This window comes from Poecile atricapillus, chromosome 16 (genome assembly GCF_030490865.1).
Source record: "Poecile atricapillus isolate bPoeAtr1 chromosome 16, bPoeAtr1.hap1, whole genome shotgun sequence".
NCBI lineage: Eukaryota > Metazoa > Chordata > Aves > Passeriformes > Paridae > Poecile > Poecile atricapillus.
In genome coordinates, this window is record NC_081264.1 from 9,762,323 (window position 1) to 9,780,033 (window position 17,711).

At 49.9% G+C, this 17,711-nt stretch overlaps 1 protein-coding gene across 1 annotated transcript in view; it reads left to right on the top strand.

Moving 5' to 3' along the window:
- The first annotated feature begins 219 nt into the window (after positions 1-219).
- Positions 220-17,711, top strand: part of RBM19 (RNA binding motif protein 19) — a 59,798-nt gene continuing 42,306 nt past the window's right edge. Inside the window, exons 1-21 of the mRNA XM_058851955.1 lie at positions 220-353; positions 991-1,173; positions 1,616-1,744; positions 1,955-1,993; positions 2,485-2,689; positions 3,655-3,914; positions 4,373-4,441; positions 4,682-4,760; positions 5,427-5,498; positions 6,489-6,689; positions 7,236-7,366; positions 7,715-7,836; positions 8,551-8,647; positions 9,089-9,199; positions 9,630-9,830; positions 10,294-10,411; positions 10,616-10,761; positions 11,719-11,779; positions 13,065-13,144; positions 13,555-13,610; positions 14,918-15,034. Coding sequence (XP_058707938.1) covers positions 318-353; positions 991-1,173; positions 1,616-1,744; positions 1,955-1,993; positions 2,485-2,689; positions 3,655-3,914; positions 4,373-4,441; positions 4,682-4,760; positions 5,427-5,498; positions 6,489-6,689; positions 7,236-7,366; positions 7,715-7,836; positions 8,551-8,647; positions 9,089-9,199; positions 9,630-9,830; positions 10,294-10,411; positions 10,616-10,761; positions 11,719-11,779; positions 13,065-13,144; positions 13,555-13,610; positions 14,918-15,034 — 2,513 coding nt within the window. The 5' untranslated portion in view covers positions 220-317. The remainder of the gene's footprint in view (positions 354-990; positions 1,174-1,615; positions 1,745-1,954; positions 1,994-2,484; positions 2,690-3,654; positions 3,915-4,372; positions 4,442-4,681; positions 4,761-5,426; positions 5,499-6,488; positions 6,690-7,235; positions 7,367-7,714; positions 7,837-8,550; positions 8,648-9,088; positions 9,200-9,629; positions 9,831-10,293; positions 10,412-10,615; positions 10,762-11,718; positions 11,780-13,064; positions 13,145-13,554; positions 13,611-14,917; positions 15,035-17,711) is intronic.

The window sequence follows — 17,711 nt, forward strand, 5'->3', positions numbered from 1 at the left end:
GCGGCACTGCCGAGCAGCGCGGACGGGCCGGGAAGCTGCAGCCGCGCTCTGAGGGACAACCCGAGGGTGATCACCCCCTCCCCACCCCGCTGCCCTGCCCTCCCCGCCGCTGCCTGTCCCCGGTGCCCCAGCGCTGCTCCCGCGGGCCCGGCCCCGCAGGCCCCGTTGCTAAGGGGCCGTTGCTAAGGACCAACATCCGGGTCCCGCCCGCGCATGCGCGGTACCGCCCGCGGACCACGTGACCCGGGGAAGATGGCGGCGCCCGTGGCGCGGCGTGCGCGGCGCTGAGCGCTCCCTCCTTGGCTCCCGGCGCTGCCATGTCGCGGCTTATCGTGAAGAATCTCCCCAATGGGGTGAGGCGTCTGTGCGGTGGCGGGGGTGCGGGGCCTAGGATGGGTGTGAGGAGACGCTGAGAGGGGAAGCGGGATGCCGGGCAGGGAGAGGCACCGGCAGGGGAGCGTATGGTGGGGATGGGGGAGAGTGAGGAGACCGCCTGCGAGAGAAGGTTTGAAGTGGTGGGAGGATGAGGTTTTGAGGGGGAGCGGCGAATGTCCCGGGGGAAGGGGCTGTGAGGGGATCCGGGCTCGTGGTCAGTGCTGGGGTGGGGAACACGGGGACGCTTCTGGGGGGAGAATGGTGGGAGAGCTCCTGGAGGAGTGAGGAAGGGCAGGAAGCAGCAGGAGCGGCACGGGCTGGGCGGGCGGCAGCCCCTCAGGGTGGGCAGTGGGTCTGGTTGTGGTCACTGTGCCCCCCTCGTTGTCCGGGAGCTGGGGGCGGGTGCCCTCGGTGCTGCTGTGCCCGGCGGGATCCCGCCCTGTTCCCCATCCCGTGTGCGGATTCGCGGGGAAGATGAACAGCTTTGGTGGCTGAAACAGGGGTTTGGTTCACAACGTGGCTCCTGCAGCCTTCCAGAAGCTGCTTGAGACAGAATATTTTGGGGTGGACTTGTCCTCAGAGCCTCTCTGTGGCTGATTTCCCTTCCTTTCCCAGATGAAGGAGGAGCGCTTCAGGAAGCTCTTTGCTGCCTTTGGCACGCTCACTGATTGCTGCCTCAAGTACACCAAGGATGGAAGGTTCCGGAAATTCGGCTTCATTGGCTACAAGTCTGAGGATGAAGCTCAAACAGCCCTGAACCACTTCAACAAAAGCTTCATAGACACTTCCAGAGTCACAGTGAGCTGATCTCTACAAATATCTCCCTGGGATTCTTAAGGAATGGGATCTTAGGAAGAGATTCCTCCCTGAGAGGGTGGGCAGGCCCTGGCACAGGGTGCCCAGAGCAGCTGTGGCTGCCCCTGGATCCCTGGCAGTGTCCAAGGCCAGGCTGGACAGGGTTTGGAGCAGCCTGGGGCAGTGGAAGGTGTCCCTGGCCATGGCAGGGGTGGCACTTTAAGGCCCCTTGCAATCCAAGCCATCCCTGGATTCTGTGCCTGTCCACTCCTGGCTTTCCCATGGTGATTGAGTGTGCAGCTCTGTGCTTTTAAAACAAACTGTAAAATGTTCCTGCACACACCCTCCATCCCATCAGGGTTACAATAACTCCTGAGTGCAGTTAGCCAGCAGTTACAGCCCAGGCTGCTGAGCATGTGTTCATTAAAGACCTGACTCATTGCAGGTGGAGTTGTGCAAGTCTTTTGGTGACCCTACAAAACCCAAAGCCTGGAGCAAGCACTCTCAGAAGGCCCCTGCCTCAGAAAAGCAGACCAAGCAGCCCTTGGCAAGTGTTCCTGCAGGCACAAAGAAGGTGAGTCTGGCCTGATTCCTGGAGGCTCTGATGTGTGGCAGTGCCAGAGAAGGGTGGCCTGGGCTGTGGGGAAGGGGGCAGAGCTGCTGGGACAGCGTGTGCTGGAGTCCTGGTGCTGCTGTTTCCTGCCTCAGGGTCTCTGTTCCTGTGCTGTTGGGTCACCTGGAATTGCCTGTGCTTCTAATAAATCTCTCTGGGTTTTTTCCCAAGGATAAAAAGAAGAAAGATCCAGTGGATAACTTAAAGGAGGTGAGTTGAGGTTGGATTGCTGTCCCTGCATTCTTGCTGCTGAATAGTTCCTTTCTGTCCTGCTTTCCATGCTGTTAATTCAGGCTGGGACAGCCCAGTTCTATTGTAAAAATTTATTTTAACAACCCCAGTGTAGGGGTCCAACTTTTTAATGGTCAGCTATTCCTGTGAGCACACATTGCATCCAGGTCAGTTCTGTTGCAGCAGTCCTGGGCTTTAACCATTTGTGAGCTTTGTCACATTTAACTTACCTGGTTTTTCCTCATTTTATTGTTTTGTTTTCCTCTTTGAAGTACTTTCTAAACATCAATTATAAAAAAAAAGAGTAGGAATGGGACACCTTGAGAAGACTTTAATCATGTTGTCAGTGTAGATTGAGCTCCCCTTAAGGGATTTTTTGTTTTACACTGCTGGAAATGAGGTGATATCTTGGATTTCAGATTCACTATGAGTCTCTCTTCACAGCTTGTCTTTTTTCCCACCCCTCACAGCTGGAGGAAGATAAAACATTCCAGGAGTTCCTGGTGGTTCACCAGAAGAGGTCCCAGGTGGCCACTTGGGCTAATGACACTTTGGCAGAGCAGCCCAAGAAGGGAAAGTCAGCAGCAGCTGATTACCTTAACTTTGATTCAGATGAGTCTGAGGAGCTGAGTGAGGATGGGGATGAAGCCTCTGAAGATGAGGAGGAGATGAAAGGTACCCGAGGGAGCTGTCACCCTTTGCTTGTCTCAGGCACAGGGACTGTGAGTGACAGGGTTGGACTCAGTGTCACCAGGAGAGTGGGGTCTCACCTTTCTTGCTGGGAATGTCTGGGTTTTTCCCCAAATTTGGGGAAATGTGGCAAATGCAGTGTGTGTTATTCAGGGGGGTGGCATTTGTGCTTTCCCAGTGTCATAGGGAGGAGTAACAAGGCAAACATCTGCAGCTTTCCTTCAAGTGCTTTGCTACTTGCAGCCCCTTTCATCTGCAGGATTTCCAGGGCTGGATGTGGTTTCTGTGGGTTTAGGGACCTGTGGGTGTCTGTCAACTTGTCTGGTTTGCCTTTGATGCACATTTCTGGGAATTGAACCTGCCAGGGTTGGTGGGAAGGGACTCCTGGCTCCTGAGAGGAAACCTGGAGTAGTGGGTTCATTCTGAAGCCTCACAAGTCTGGGCTGCAGTGTGGTGTGTGTATTTTAGAATTCAGTGTCCCTGCAGCAGGGATGGGTGTGGGTTTGGAGCTCTTCTCCCTCCCTCCATGGCATTTCCTCAGGCTGTTCTGGTGGAGCGAGTGGTGCTTTCCCTGCTGCTCCTCATCTCTCCTTGGGTAACTCAAATGTAGGTGTGATTGTGTCCTTTTCCCTGTAAAACTAAACACCTGAAACCCTTCTCTGGGGCCTGCTTGGGGTATTTAGTTAAAATTGTGACAGAATAGTTTTTCCTGGAGTACCTCAAACCCCCTTCTAACATGTTTTATACATGAACTGTTGCCTTGAAATCCAGGCTCAGTCTGGAGGTGCCAGGATGAAATTGTTCTGCTGTTCTCAAGCCTTTCCCATGGAAAAGGTAGAGGATAGGGAGGTGATGGTCATGATTGTGTCAGTTTTCAGCTTTTTCCTGGCCTGGGGGGAGAGCAGCAGCATCTCTATGAGAAAACCTCTCTGCTCTCTCCTCTCTGCCAGGAAAGAAAGAAGGGAAGAAGGCAGCTACCAGCAAAGACCTCTCAGATATGGATTACCTGAAATCTAAAGTGGTGAAGGATTCTTCCTCCTCATCCAGTACAGAGGAAGAAACAGAGACTGAGGAGGAAGAAGAGGAAAGTGAGACTGAGGAGGATTCAGGCATTGCAGAAACACACCCAGAGAAAAGGGAGAAGCCAAAAGCCCAACAAACAGAGCAAAAAACACCAGCAGGGAAGAAGAAAAAAGGATCCACACTAAAGGTACAGCAGAATTAGACTTCTGTCTTCTTTGAAGCAGCAGCTTTATGGATGGCAGGTGTCTGTCAGTCCCTGCAGGGATGAGCTGACAGCCTGGGAAGGCTGCAGGGCCCACTGGGTACCAGCTTTCTTGGCATTCCTGGTGTGACCCATTTACAAATCTTGTTGAATCTCCTCAGGGCTGACTAAATTCCCAAAGATGAGGCTTGCTGCTTGTGCCCTTTTCAGAGTTTTTTTTTCCAGGAAATGCTGTCCTGGAAACAGCAGAACTCTGATTTTCATGGCAGTGCAACTTCAGCTGGCACCTCCTGCCCCAGGCTGCTGCAGCAGCAGTGGGAATCTCCTGATCTTCCCTCCCACTCTTCAACCTCCTGTTTGTTGGCCAAGCCCAGCTGGTTGTGCTGTGATTTTTGTTCTTTCATTCAGCTTTTTCTCCCTTTTCTTCACTCCCCTCTGTGCAGGGCAGCTCAGGGGAAGCCAGCACTCCATTCACGGTGAAACTTCGTGGGGCCCCCTCGAACATCACTGAGGCAAGTTTTTTTTCCCAGCTGGGGAGGGGGGCTCAGGGGTGTCTCAGAGTGTACCTCTGCGAGATGTTTGCAGAAAATTGTCACTTCTCACTCTTCTGAGGGTTGTGTGGGTGATCAGGGGAACTTCTGTGCAGAGATCTCTTTGTTGAGCGGGGTGTTTTATATATAAAAACCTAAGCCTGTAACTTGCTGCTTCCTGTATCTGAGAACTTACTCAAGCAATTCTAATTCTTCCCACAGCAAAAAATTCGGGAATTTTTCTTCCCTCTGAAGCCAGTGGCAATCCGGATGGGAAAAAAGGCCCAGGGGAAGAATTCAGGTAAGAGCTGTGTGTGGAAGGGGGGTGGGATCTGTGAGTTTGGGGACCTCTTGATCACCCCTCTGCTCTTGTAGTCTGCAGTTCCAAATCCCTGGCTCATGGCCTGATTCTGTGAGACCTTTCTGTGACTTTGCAGCTCTCCTGCCCTACTTGCTGCCCACAGGATGCCGTGGGCAGAGTAATGTTGGCTGTGCTCCCTTAGGAGTAGCAGCAAGAGCCTTTTTTTATTGAGCTGCATCCAGAATTTTCTATTCTAACCACCCTAAACCATGCCAAGGAAAAGCCTGTTCCTCTGGGATAGCTGCAGCAGCCCAGGGCACTGTGCTGATTTGTGTGAGCAGGTCCTTGGAGCTTTGCTCTGTGCTCTTTTCCTTTCATACTCCAACAAGGGATGCACCTTTTATTTGCTCTTGGGAGCACCTGTGAAAGCCTCCTCCAGCTGCTAAGTCAAATTTTTTTGATTTGTATATAGAGAATAAGCTTTGAAAAGGCAGCCTTCCAGTCTGACATGGCCATTTCCAGGCTGGATTGAAACTTTTCATGGGAGCTGAATGCTCTGTCTATCGGAATCTATATTAAAGCAAGCCCAATTCACCCTTAATTACCCAATTAGTGGTTGTGTGTGTTCCCCACATGATGCTCAGTTGAACCTTCCCTTCCTCCAAGGTTACATCTTTGTTGACTTGAAGAGTGAAGCAGAAATGCAAAGGGCCTTGAAGCGGAAAAAAGAATTCCTGGGTAAGGGCTGTTTGTTCCTCCTCGTTCCAGCCGTGGGAGCTCAGCTGCTCGAGTGTTCCCTGCACAAGTAGCTCCTGTGATTGGAGTTTTTCCCAGGCAGATGGGGGGTTGTTCCTTGGGATAAATCAGGTGCTGTGACAGGAGTGGGGTTTTGGGACCCTCGTGTTTTGCCGTGTGCTTGAGGTGGTTCTTGCTGGGGTAAAAATAACTCTGCTCGAGTCCAGCTTTGTACAGACAGCGCTGCAAGGCTGGGCTGGAGCCCTGGGCTTGGCCTAAGCCTTGGGGTAACTTCTGAAATTCTGTTTGCAGATGTTGTGTGTGGAGTGGGAATGGCTGCTTGGTCTAGGCTGGGGGTCCCTGAAAGGAAAGGGGGTTGGTGTTGATACCCTGATTTTTATGAACACTGACTCTTACAACCCCACCTCCCCCTTATTTTTGAGTCCTGCTCGGAGCCCGTGGGGCTGTAATTGTGTCTAACCCTGGGCTCTTTGTGATGCCACAAGTTTTAGCTTTCACCTTACCCAGATTGCATGCTGCATTAGTTTATAACTCTGAGCTTCATGTAAAGTGTCAGCAAGTTCTCCTCACAGCTCAGTCAGACAAAACAATCCTTTTCCAGCCCCAGAACCAAGGACACCATTGCAGCTTCAGGCCCAAACAGTATTAACAACAGCAAATTGAGAAGAGCAATCTGGGAGGATTCTTTATAACCTGAATATTCTTTATAACCTGAAGCTGTAATTGGACAATTAATTTACTGAAGTGTGAAAACTCATGACCGAGTGTCCGTCTTGAGTGGAGCCTCAGCCAGGCTCTTGGACTGCCCAAGGTGCATCCTTGGAAGACCTTTTAATAAATCCCTGCTTTATTCCCTTAGCTCTGTCAAGCCTCTGTTCTAGGCAGCCTGTCAAGGCATTGCTTGCACACAGGGGTTGTTTGTTCATGGCCTTGGGAAGCTTCCAACATCCCTCTGTGTTGTTTGGGGGTCAGGTGGACGCTGTGTGGAGGTTTCCCGGTGCAGGAACACCACAAAAGAAACTGTCCCAGCAAAACCTGAGCACCAGCCCTGGCAAAGGAGGCTGAGGGATGATGAGGAGGAAGAGGACTTGTCTGAATCAGGGAGGCTCTTTGTCAGGAATCTGCCGTTCACCAGCACGGAGCAGGACTTGGAGAAGATCTTTTCGAAGTACGGTGAGTGTGCCACAGGACTGGAGCTTGCAGGGCAACGCCTTTCCTTTGTCCAGAGGTTTTCCTGCTGGGTGGGAGTGGACAAAGCTCCATGTCCCATATCTCTTGGATGTGGCCCAGCTCCCATCATCTTCATTTTCTGGTGTGATAATGTGAGCCTGCTTGGCAGGAGGCTTCCTGCAGGTTGGAGGTCAATCCTTGAGATCCACATGACATTCCAAACAATACCTCCAAATTAAACACGTTTAAGGTTATCTTGGCATCCTGGGGCAGAGAGGGTGATGTTGTGGGAGTCTCTATCCCTGACTGAAGCTGAAGGCAGCTGCTCAGAGCTCGCCTGGTTTGTGTCACCTGTCAGAGCCCATGAGCTGCCACACCTGGACTTGGGGTGCTTGTGCTGGGCCCTCCTTGTCCCTCTGCAGCTCCTGGCCCAGGCTGGTGGCTCAGCACACATCCAGAGCTGCTCCTCTCATCCCTGCTTGTGTCTGGGAGGTGCCAGTTGAGAGCTGTGCAGGGACATCTGTGACCACCAAGCCTTCCCTCCTGCAGGACCCCTCTCGGAGATCCACTTCCCCATAGACAAACTCACCAAGAAACCCAAAGGATTTGCTTTCATCACCTACATGCTCCCTGAGCATGCTGTGAAGGCCCTGGCAGAGCTGGATGGGCAGGTGTTCCAGGTACAGCAGCTGGTGCTTTTCCTGTGCTTTGGTGGGAATGATTGGGAATGTGGCTCAGAGTTTGCTTCTGGGCTTTGTTAAAAAGCTTGAGGCTCTCCTGCAGGCTCTTTTGGGTAGAGTAGCTTGCTTTGAACAGCTTGGCAGACACCAAAATCCTGGTAGAGATGGGGAAGGTGCTCTGAGTCTGTCTGGCTGCATGGCTGCTTGGACTTGAAGCTGTGCTCCTTTGGGAAGGAAAATTCCCTCCTTCCACCAAGGTCTGACCAGAAAAGGTGCCAGGAAATTTCCTCCACATGGACATCTGTGGATTATTCCAGAGCTGCTGAAACTCCTCTTCCTATCTTGCAGGGCAGAATGATGCATCTTTTACCCTCCACCATCAAAAAGGAAAAAATGGAAGATGGAGATACAGAAGAGTCTTCCTCCTACAAAAAGCACAAAGAGGCCAAGGACAAAGCCAACAGTGCCAGGTAGAACTGGGAATTCCAGATTCCCAGGAAGTGGCAGGAATGGCTGTGGGATCTGCACAGGGGCTGTAGAGGTGCCCAGAGTTGATGAAGCATTTGCTGTGCAGCTCTGTTTCCTTTCTCTCTTACCTACCTGACTCCTCTGCCCATGTAGCTGCAGTAGCTCAGTGGGCAGCAGAAATTTGGAGCAACAGGGGTTTGAATGGCTTTGGTATGAGTTACTTCTCTAGTAAGGGTTAGTCTGATTCTGTAACTCTTCAGGGGAGTGGTTTCAGATCAGTTGGGCCTTTCTCCTCTGCTTGGCCACCTATAATTCTAAGTCTTGTAGCAGCTTTTTCTTGCTGTGGGACAAATCAGTTTGAAAGAAGTGGCTGATACTTTTTGTCTTGAGGGGAAAGAGTACAACCTTGCTTGCATGGGGTTTGTGGGTTTAGGAAACCGGTTGGAAAGGTGTGTTCCTCTGAGCCAGTACCTGAACTTCAGCTGCAGAGCTGTGACCAGTCAGGTCTGGGGAAGCAGAGCTCAGCTGCCTGCACTGCTTTCTGTTTGCTCTCCAGTCACATCTCCCTCATCCTGTCCCTTCTCTAGGTATCTTCCACCCTTCTTGCCCTCTCTCTTCACCCTGCCTGCTCATGGTGGTGCTCAGAGCTGCTTTTTCCCAGGATTATTGCCTAGAGGGGCCCCATGACTGACCCTGGCTGTGTTTTCTCTCTCCAGCTCCCACAACTGGAACACGCTGTTTGTGGGGACGAACGCTGTGGCTGATGCCATGGCCCACAAGTACAACGCTTCCAAAAGCCAAGTGCTGGATGCTGTGAGTTGGGTTGTGGTGGATCAGCTGGGGTGGGACATCACTTTCCTGCCTGTTTCTTGGTGGGCAGGACCTTCCTGGGTTTGTACAGGAAAAGCCTCAGTGCATTCATGGGCACCACACAGGCTGAGGCCTGTGGTGCTGTAGCACCTCTGTGAGGTCTGAGCCTACTGATCCCTTGGTCCCCAGCCTTCCTTCCCACTCTGCTTTCCTGTGGCTGAATTTTGCATTTCTACATAACTGGAAGTTGGGTGGGAATTTACACCCTAAAGCTCAGTTCCTTTCTGGAAACTTCATTTTACTTTGGGATGTATTCGAATTCCAATTTCCAGTGCAATTTCCAGCAGCTCCAGAGGAGCTGGAGCATTTTACCCTCAAGCTGCCTGCCACATTCCCTTTGCAAGTGCTTCTGAGAGCAGCAGGTGACTGAATTCTTGCCTGCAGGAGAGCAAAGACAGCGTGGCAGTGAGAGTGGCTCTGGGAGAAACGGAGCTGGTCCAGGAAATCCGCCGGTTCCTCATGGAAAACGGAGTCAGCCTGGATTCCTTCAGCCAGGTGAGAGGTTCAGCTGGAGGCACCAATGGGGATCCATCTCTTCTAGTCCTGGTGTTCTCAGCTCTCTTGGGAATTGGTAGTTGAATCCTCAGCATCGTGCAGGATTGAACCCTCCCTGATGAGTTAGGAAATGTATCCATTTGAAAATGCAGCTGCCCTCGGGTTGGGTGAGATCCATAACGTGATGGCTTTGGGATGGTGGGCAGTTTGCTGTAGGCAGGGAAGGAGCCCTGTGGATCTCCATACATGAGATGTGGTTGTAGTGGGATGTGGATTTTGCAGGGAGCGTTTCCTAAGTGACCGTCGGCCCTTTTGGAAAGGGAAAAGGAGTGACACGGAGAGAGGGAGAGCACAGCCTGTCAGATCCAGAAAACTGCTGGGTTTGCTCTCTTTCATCCCATATTGTTTCTTTCCCTGCTGGCTGTGTCAGGCTGCTGGTGAGAGGAGCAAGACAGTGATCCTGGTGAAGAACCTCCCGGCCAGCACGAGCGCCATGGAGCTGGAGGAGCTCTTTGGCAAACACGGCAGCCTGGGCCGGGTGCTGCTGCCAGAGGGAGGCATCACAGCCATCGTGGAGTTCCTGGAGCCCACAGAGGCCAAGCAAGCCTTCACCAGGCTGGCCTACTCCAAGGTGGGGGCACTGCCTGGGGAGTGGGACCTTGGTGAGTTGGGAAGCTGTGGAAGGGCTCACTCTGAGTGTGAGGGGCACGGGGAGTTATCCCAGAGGCACCGACGTCCCAGCCTTTGGATTTAGGGAGGTGCCTGGTACAGCAGAGCAGGGCTCAGCCTGCAGAGGATGCTGGAGAAGGGGCTGTGACACAGCTGGAGGATTTCTTTTCCCTTTCACAATCCAGGAGTGACCCATGGCAGGCTGTGGTCCTGTAAGGCTGGATCCTTTTGTGACAGAGTTTAGGCTGTGGTCCTGTAAGGCTGGATCCTTTAGTGGCAGAGTTTAGCCACTTGAAAAGGTCACTCAGCTTTTCCACTGCTGTTTTCCATCACAGAATGAGGTGAAAATGAAGCTGAGAGAGTTTTTCATTCGAGCCTTGCCTTTCACTCCTCATTTCTCTCCTTCTCATTTCTTCTCTTCACAGTTTCATTCAGTGCCCCTGTACCTGGAGTGGGCTCCAATGGGGGTTTTCCTCAGCCCAGCCCCTCAGAAAAAAAAAGCTGGGGTTCCAGGAAAGGAGGATGAAGCAGGGCTGGTACCAGGTAAGAACTTTGACTGACTTGCTGGAGGTCTCTGTGATTCTCTGCTGTTGTGTCAAGCCCCAGGATATGTTTTGTCCAGGTGACTTCCCACTGTGAGGGCTGATCTCCCCATCCCAGGGGCTCCCCCACAGTTTAAATGGGCAGCTCCCCTAAAATTTGGCTTTGTTGTATCTTACAAAGTTGGATTTTTTCTTCTTGTTTCAGGTGAAGCTATGAAAGACTCAGAGGAAGCAGCGACACAGGAAGAAGAGGAGGAAGAAGAAGAAGAGGAGGAGGAAGAAAATATTCCTGGGTGTACCTTGTTCATCAAAAACCTGAACTTTGCCACCACAGAAGACACACTGAAGGAGGTGAGCAGTCAGGACACAGTGTTTAAAGGATTTCAGCAGCAGCCAGTGTGACCTAGTGAGAGATGAGAGAGCACTGGGTTCTACTGGGACTGGTAACATCACTCCAGGTGTCAGTTAAGACAAATGCATCTGGAACTGTTTTGATGGGGTTTAATTCCACCCAGAGACAGGTGGAGGCAGTAGGAAATCTTTTAACATTCCTGATTTCTCATGTTTTCTGTAATGCTCTTCCTTGGGACAGGCGCTGCTGCAGCTCTGCCACTGCTTTGTGTGTGAGAGGCAGTGAATAAATAAATGATGATTTCTGAATGTGCTCTTCCCCTCAGCTTCTGCTGACATTGTGCTGCCTTGTGCTGCTTCACCTCAACAGAGCACCTGGGAGTGTGGCATTCCTGGAGTTATGTGGGGTGTTAATACCAAAATAAGGAAAAACAGCTGAATTTCCCATCTCTGGCACTTCTTGTAGCTGTGTAAAATGCCACATTCCATGGCCCCAGAATCCTGGATCTGTGAGACTGCCTAGAGACTCTGGTCCAGCTGAGGACAGATAAATGTCCAGTGGAGGGCTGGGATTTCTGGCTTTACAAGGGAGTCAAATAAATAGTTTGCTACCTTCTAGCCCCCCATTTTTGGGAAGAGCTGTGCTCTAGGGACATCACAGGCACCACCCACCCTTAAGGCCTCTCCCTGGCTGAGGGCATCTTGTAATCCAGAGTGTTCCTGCAGAGCCATCTCAGATCTCTCACCCCTTCTGAGGGGTGGTGGAGGATTTCTGGGAATGTGTGTGTCTCCATATCTTTAGAACTGTTTGTGTACATTTGTACAGAGGTAATTTGGTGAGGAAAGGCTCAGCTGCACTGCCTGGCAGGTGTGTGCTGGGGGAGGTGGGCCACGCTGGCAGCTGAGTTGTGAGCCAGTGTCAAAGGGAACTGAATCACGTGTCCCAATTCCTTGCAGACGTTTTCCAAAGTGGGAGCCCTGAAGAGCTGCACAATATCCAAGAAGAAAGACAAAGCAGGTACTCTAGATGTTGCTGTTCAATTCCTTCCCTCAGCTTCTTGCTGAGGGCTCAGGTGTGGCGTTGTTTCAGCATTCATCTGCCTGAGCATTTGTGTTCCTGCTGGCAAATGCCTCAGCGCTTCCAGAAGCATTCCCGTCGAAATGGCTGCAAGCAGCAACCAAACCTTGCCCCAGGGTTGGGTCTAGAATGTTAAGCTCCATGGTGGGATTTGTGGAGATTGACCTTCTCTTGAGATGGGAGAAGCCAAACTCCTTCAGGATCACAGAAGAGAGTGGGATGCTGACAGGAGCCGGTGCCCTATGATGATTAAACCCGGCATTATCCTGGAAATGGCCAGATCCTCAAGGATGTCTGGCTGAGAGCTGTGCTGAGTGGGCTTGGTTTGCCTTCTCCCTGCCAGCCCTGAGCCCCCCAGGCTGCAGGGAGGAGTGGCTGTGCCTGCTGTTGGCTGCTCTTGCTTCCTGAAGAGCTGGATTAAGGCAAGCCCTGGCTGGAGGAGCTGTGGCTTCTCTGGGAGCTGCACAGCTTCGTGGCATTTCCCCTTGACAGAGCTTCCCTGTCAATGTGATATGTGAAAACTCAGATTCACTGGGAGATAAAGTGAATTCTTCAGTTCTGCTGGTGGGTCTGGCTGTGGGTCTGAGCAGGCAGCACAAAGTGTGGGCTGATCTTGTAGCACCTGATCCCTTCTGGCACGGGGGGTCATCTCTACACTCTGCCACTACTGAGGTGCTGAAGATGAAAATGGGGTGGTGTTTTCTCCCCCTCACTATTAATTGTCCCTTCATTCTGGCTCCTGAATTAGGCAGCGTGTTCCTCAGGGGTGTGGTGTGACTGCAGGTGCTGCAAACCTTTGCTGTGCAGGGAGGGGAGGAGATGTCTCTCCTTTGTTGTGGAGGTGGCAGCTGCCCACCCCAGCTTATGGAATGTCTGTTTCCACAGGGGGATCGCTTCCCCTGATTGTGACCAGCACTTGCTTTGCAGTGTTTTCTTTAAGGAAGCTGCACTGAGATGATAAAAAGCAAAACATGGATTCTGTGTGCAGCATCTGTTATCCCCTCTTCACATCAGCACCAAAACCAGCTGGTCCAGAGCAGTGCCTTGCTCAGAAAACTCAGCCTGCTCATGAGGAGCATCCAAAGTCCAGCCATGGACAGGCTGGCCCTTCTCATGGGATATTAAGCTTTTGCCCCCCCAGCTTTGGCAATCAGTGCTTGCTCCTGGTTTGGTTTTATCATTTATATCATCACTGCTTTCTTAACAAGTCCCCTTTCTCTCCCAGGCACTTTGCTTTCCATGGGCTTTGGATTTGTGGAGTACAAGAAGCCAGAGAGTGCCCAGAAAGCCCTGCGCCAGCTCCAGGTGAGCCTGAGCCTGCCAGGCTGGAATTCTTTCCAGAGGCTTGGATGAACCTGGCAGTTCAAAACCTAGCTGAAGGTGTCAGTGCTGTGGGTTGCACTGGACAGGAGGAGAAGCCTCTAAAATGGGCCAGGTTTTTGTGGGAAGAGGGTTTGTAAAAGGACAGAACGGTTGAAAAGTTCTGTTTCTTAGTGCTGGTCCAACCTGGAAATCCCAGAAAATGTACAAGGACTGAACTTTCTTGAGTTTTCCTGTCAGGTGCCCCTTGCAGGGGGCAGAGACCCAGATATCCCCTCTCAGAACAATCACTGATTAATGTTTATTTAGTGCTGTTTTAACTTCTATTTCTTTTATATATTTATTTCTATTAATGATATCCTTTTTTCCTGCTGTTTCTCTGTTTGAACTCCCAGGGCTGCACTGTGGATGGCCACAAGCTGGAAGTGAAGCTCTCAGAGAGAGCTGTCAGGTAAGGCTCACCTCTCACCTCAGTTACAATCCAGCTGCAGTAATCCTTGGGAATTTCTTCCCTTCTTCCCCAGCATCTGCATCCTGAGGGATGTGACCAGGACTGCTCCAGCTGTTGAACACATCAGCCTTTGCTCTGCTTTACTCAGAGTCAGTTTTGCTTGAAAGGAACAAATAAAATTTTAAAAAAAGAGGAATGAGCTGAAGTGGGGCCCCAAAACTGAGCCCAAAACCAGGCAGAATTTTCCTCCCTGCTCAAGGAAGAATCCTCTGCTTTGGGGAGAGGTCAGGCAGCACTGCGAGTTGCCAGGGGTTTAACAAGTTCTTGGAGAGAAATCCTGTCTGAGTAATGAAGTCTTTTTACCTGTTCACATGAGAGAACAGGAGCTTAAGAATAATATTCAAAGCAAGACAAAACCAAGTCTCCTGCTTGATAATAAAGTTTGTATTTACCTCCTTTTCCCTGGGCAACCAGGCACTGAGGAGATGGTTACATGTGAGTGAATTTACTTGGAATCAGCCTTGGTTTTTAGGGATTCCTTCCTAGTTTTTGCTCAGCACAGAATATTCTAACTGCAAAATTGCAAGTTAATCCAGATATTTGAATGTTGGCACCTAAGCACCGTCTTTAGACACTCTGGAAACCCTACTGCAAGCAATATCTGTTAAATGTCAAAATTTGTTTGAAAATCTGGTTCCTGGGGACCACGAGCAGTCTGACAGCTCCCTGTGTCTTCACTTTGTATTTGAGTTCTTTCATAAACCATTTTTATCCAGTTTGATTTTGAAAATCCCTTCAGCAGGTATCCAGGCCACAATGGGAAGTGCTTTGCTTTATGGAATAAGCTGCTGTCTTTTGTGTTAGGTAAATTCTGACCTTGTCCAAATGCAATACAATTCCAGAGGTAAAAAAAAAAATTAATACTCTGTTACAAAATTTCATTTGCTGTTTTATAACCCAGTAAGAAAAAGAATCAAAATTAGCCTACATTAAGCTAATTTTTCAAAATATATTCATTAATGCATTCTCCTGACAATGAAAGGGCAAGATTTGGTGACAAAACATGAGTTAATGGCAAATCTGAGTTGAGGACTTAAATTGTAGCAAGATGGACTATTTAATTTTCAGATGTAGGATTTAAAGGTGTTGGGAATTTGATCTTTCTTGGTGTCCTGTGACTGTCACAACCAAGGATGCCAGTGTAAGCTGGTGCCTCAGTTTTCCACTTTCCAAATCCTGAGGGAGCCACAGTTCCAAGGGAATTTGCTGCCCTGTGTTCTTTACCTGCCTTTCCTGTTGGCTTCCAGGCCTGCTGTGAAATCAGCCCGAAAGAAACAGATTGCCAAGAAGCAGAAAACCTCCAAGATCCTGGTCCGAAACATCCCCTTCCAGGCCACTGTCAGGGAAATCAGGGAACTCTTCAGGTAGGAAAACGCTTTGCTGGGTCTGTGGGTTACTCTGAGGGGAGCTGCTGGGATTTTCATACATAGTCTTTCTCAGATTGTAAATATTGGGAATTTTTTGTTGTTTTTGTGGAAGAAAACAAGGATTTTGGGATCACCTCTGTGATCTGTGTCCCCTCAGCCTTTTGTGCTGTGGTTTAAGCCTTGCTCCATCCTGAAAAATAAGGGAGACTTTGTGAGAGGAAAATCATCTTTACTGCTCCCAGGACAAGAATGCTTTGCTCACTGCCCCAGGCCATGGTCCCTGCTCTGCTGTTGGTTTGTAGGTGGGATTTTTCTGCCAGCTCCCATCCACAGGGTGCTGTGTTGGAGCTGGCCTCTGTGAGCCTGTCCTAGCAGAAGTTGGGTGCTTTTGTCACAGCTGGGGCGTTTCTTTCCAAAGGGGAGCTTTGGGGTATTGCTTAACCCTTTAAAACCTCCTCAGAGCATGAAGCGAAAAGCCCCTGGCAGTGATTTGTTTGTGTTCACAGAATTCCAAGTCCTTTATTTGTGTGAAGGTGTGTTTCCTGGGAGGCTGTGAGGAAAGCTCTGTGTCACAGCACTCACTTGGGATGAATCCCAGGGATTTCACTGAAGGCAAAGCCTGGCTTGGCTTTTGGACAGAGGTGTGATGATGGTCACAACAACGAGATGCCTCTAGAAGAGCAAAAGGATTTTTTTGTGCTGTGCAGCTTGGATGCTTTTACTTCAATTCTACCCTGAGGGATTGAGGCAGAAGCCCCCAGGGGCTGGCAGTGCCCATGCTGAGTTTCCTCAGCAGTGGAGCTCTGCTAATTTAAATCCCAACACTCTGAGCTACAGACGTGACCCTCACAAAGCTCCAGCCAGCAAAGCCAGGACAGAGGTGAAGTTCAAGGCGCTGGGAGGGTTTGTACATCACAGGCACGGAGCCTGTGGGGGGTTTTTGGTGTGGGCTTTTTCCCTCCTGTCTTGTCTAACACCTCAGAGCTGTGGAGAGGAGGGGCTGGGGAGCATCTGATGAATATTGCAGGGAATGTGCAGCTCCCAGCTGGTGACAGCGCTCTCGGAGCATCCCTTTCCTTCACCTGGGGTATTCTGAGCTGGGGCTTTATCCTCAAAACAAAAACCAGCAGCTTGTGGGGACACATTCCTTTCATTCCTGCCATCTCCCCTCTGGAGCAGCCAAAACCAGGCACAACAGGGCACTGCCCACCACCTCACCCTCCTGGACTGCTTTCTTTGTGCCTTTAAATCAGCTGCCTTTGCTCTGGAGCTTCGGGCTTGCTCTGCATTTAGAACCTGCCTGAGTTTGTCTTTTGTTCGGGATTTCTTGGGAATGGCAAGCAGTCCTTGGCAGTGGAAGGGCTGGCAGGGCTGCAGGGGGCACTCTTAGCCTGCCCAGGACAGCCAGCCTGGGGACAGCAAGGGACAGCCAGCCTGGGGACCACCAGGCCACTCAGCCAGGCATCACCACACAGGGTGACAGCCCCAGGCCCCAGGTTTTACAGCATGAGCATCTTCCCTATTGTTTCACCTGCTCCAGAGCCACCTTCCAGCTGTGCAGCAGGAGAAAAAAAAAATATCTATTTTTAAATTAATATTTCTTTCTTTTTAAATTAATATTTCTTTCTTTTTAAATTAATATTTCTTTTTAAATTCATATTTCTTTATTTTTAAATTCATGTTTCTTCATTTTAAAATTTGTGTATTTTTAAATTTAAAAATATTTATTTTTAAAATAATATTTATTAATATTTTAATAAATATTAATTTTAATATAAATAATAATTTAAAATATTAATATATGTGTGTTTATTTTATGTGAACACACATATTGTGTACATCCATGCAGAATCTATGTATATGTATGTATTACCCCAGAAAAATACATAGATTATGCCAATATTGTTGAAAAAAAAAATCTATAACACATTATGTGTGTGTAGATATATTTATTTTTCCCCCCAAACAAATATTTCCATGTTTTGAGCTTTGTCAAGGAACTCAGTCCCCCTTCTCAAATGGCCCCCCAGAAGGTGTTGATGACCCTGGAACAGCAAAACAAGGGAGCTGGGTGCCCTGAGCAGTGGATTTTTCAAGGTGTGCTGTACCTGCCCAGCACTGGCAGTTCAGGGATCCCTGCCCTGGCTGGTTTTCCACTTTTGGATCTTGTTGTTTATGGATCTGTCACTGAAATATCCCTACAGCAGCTTGGAGGAACCTCTTCCTTTTGGAATTTGGGGACCCAGGTTGTTTCTTGGATTGGAGAAAGGTGGTGCTTAATTAAGGTGTTTGAGGGGAGTCAGGAATGTTCTGATCAACAGCTCAGGTCCTCTGCCTGCAACATAATCCTCTTTTAGCAATTCCACAAGCCTCAGGTGCTGCCCTGCTCCCACCGCAGCCCCAGTGGCTTTGCTGGGGTGTGACACTGGTTCAGAGCATGTCCTGCCACGTTCTCCTGGAGGTTCTGGCCTCTCTTGCACCCTCAAGGGATTTATTTATCTTTTTTTTTTTTTTTTTTTTTAAAGATAGGTGTTACCTCCTTCAGAGGGAGAAATGCTGTTCAATTATAGGGGCTGCTTTTGGGCAAGGTGTGAAGATTAAGCTTTTGTGGGTGTGTTTTTTTCACCCATTTTTGTTCTTGATTAGCTCCCACTCTTCTCTTTACTACCTGGAA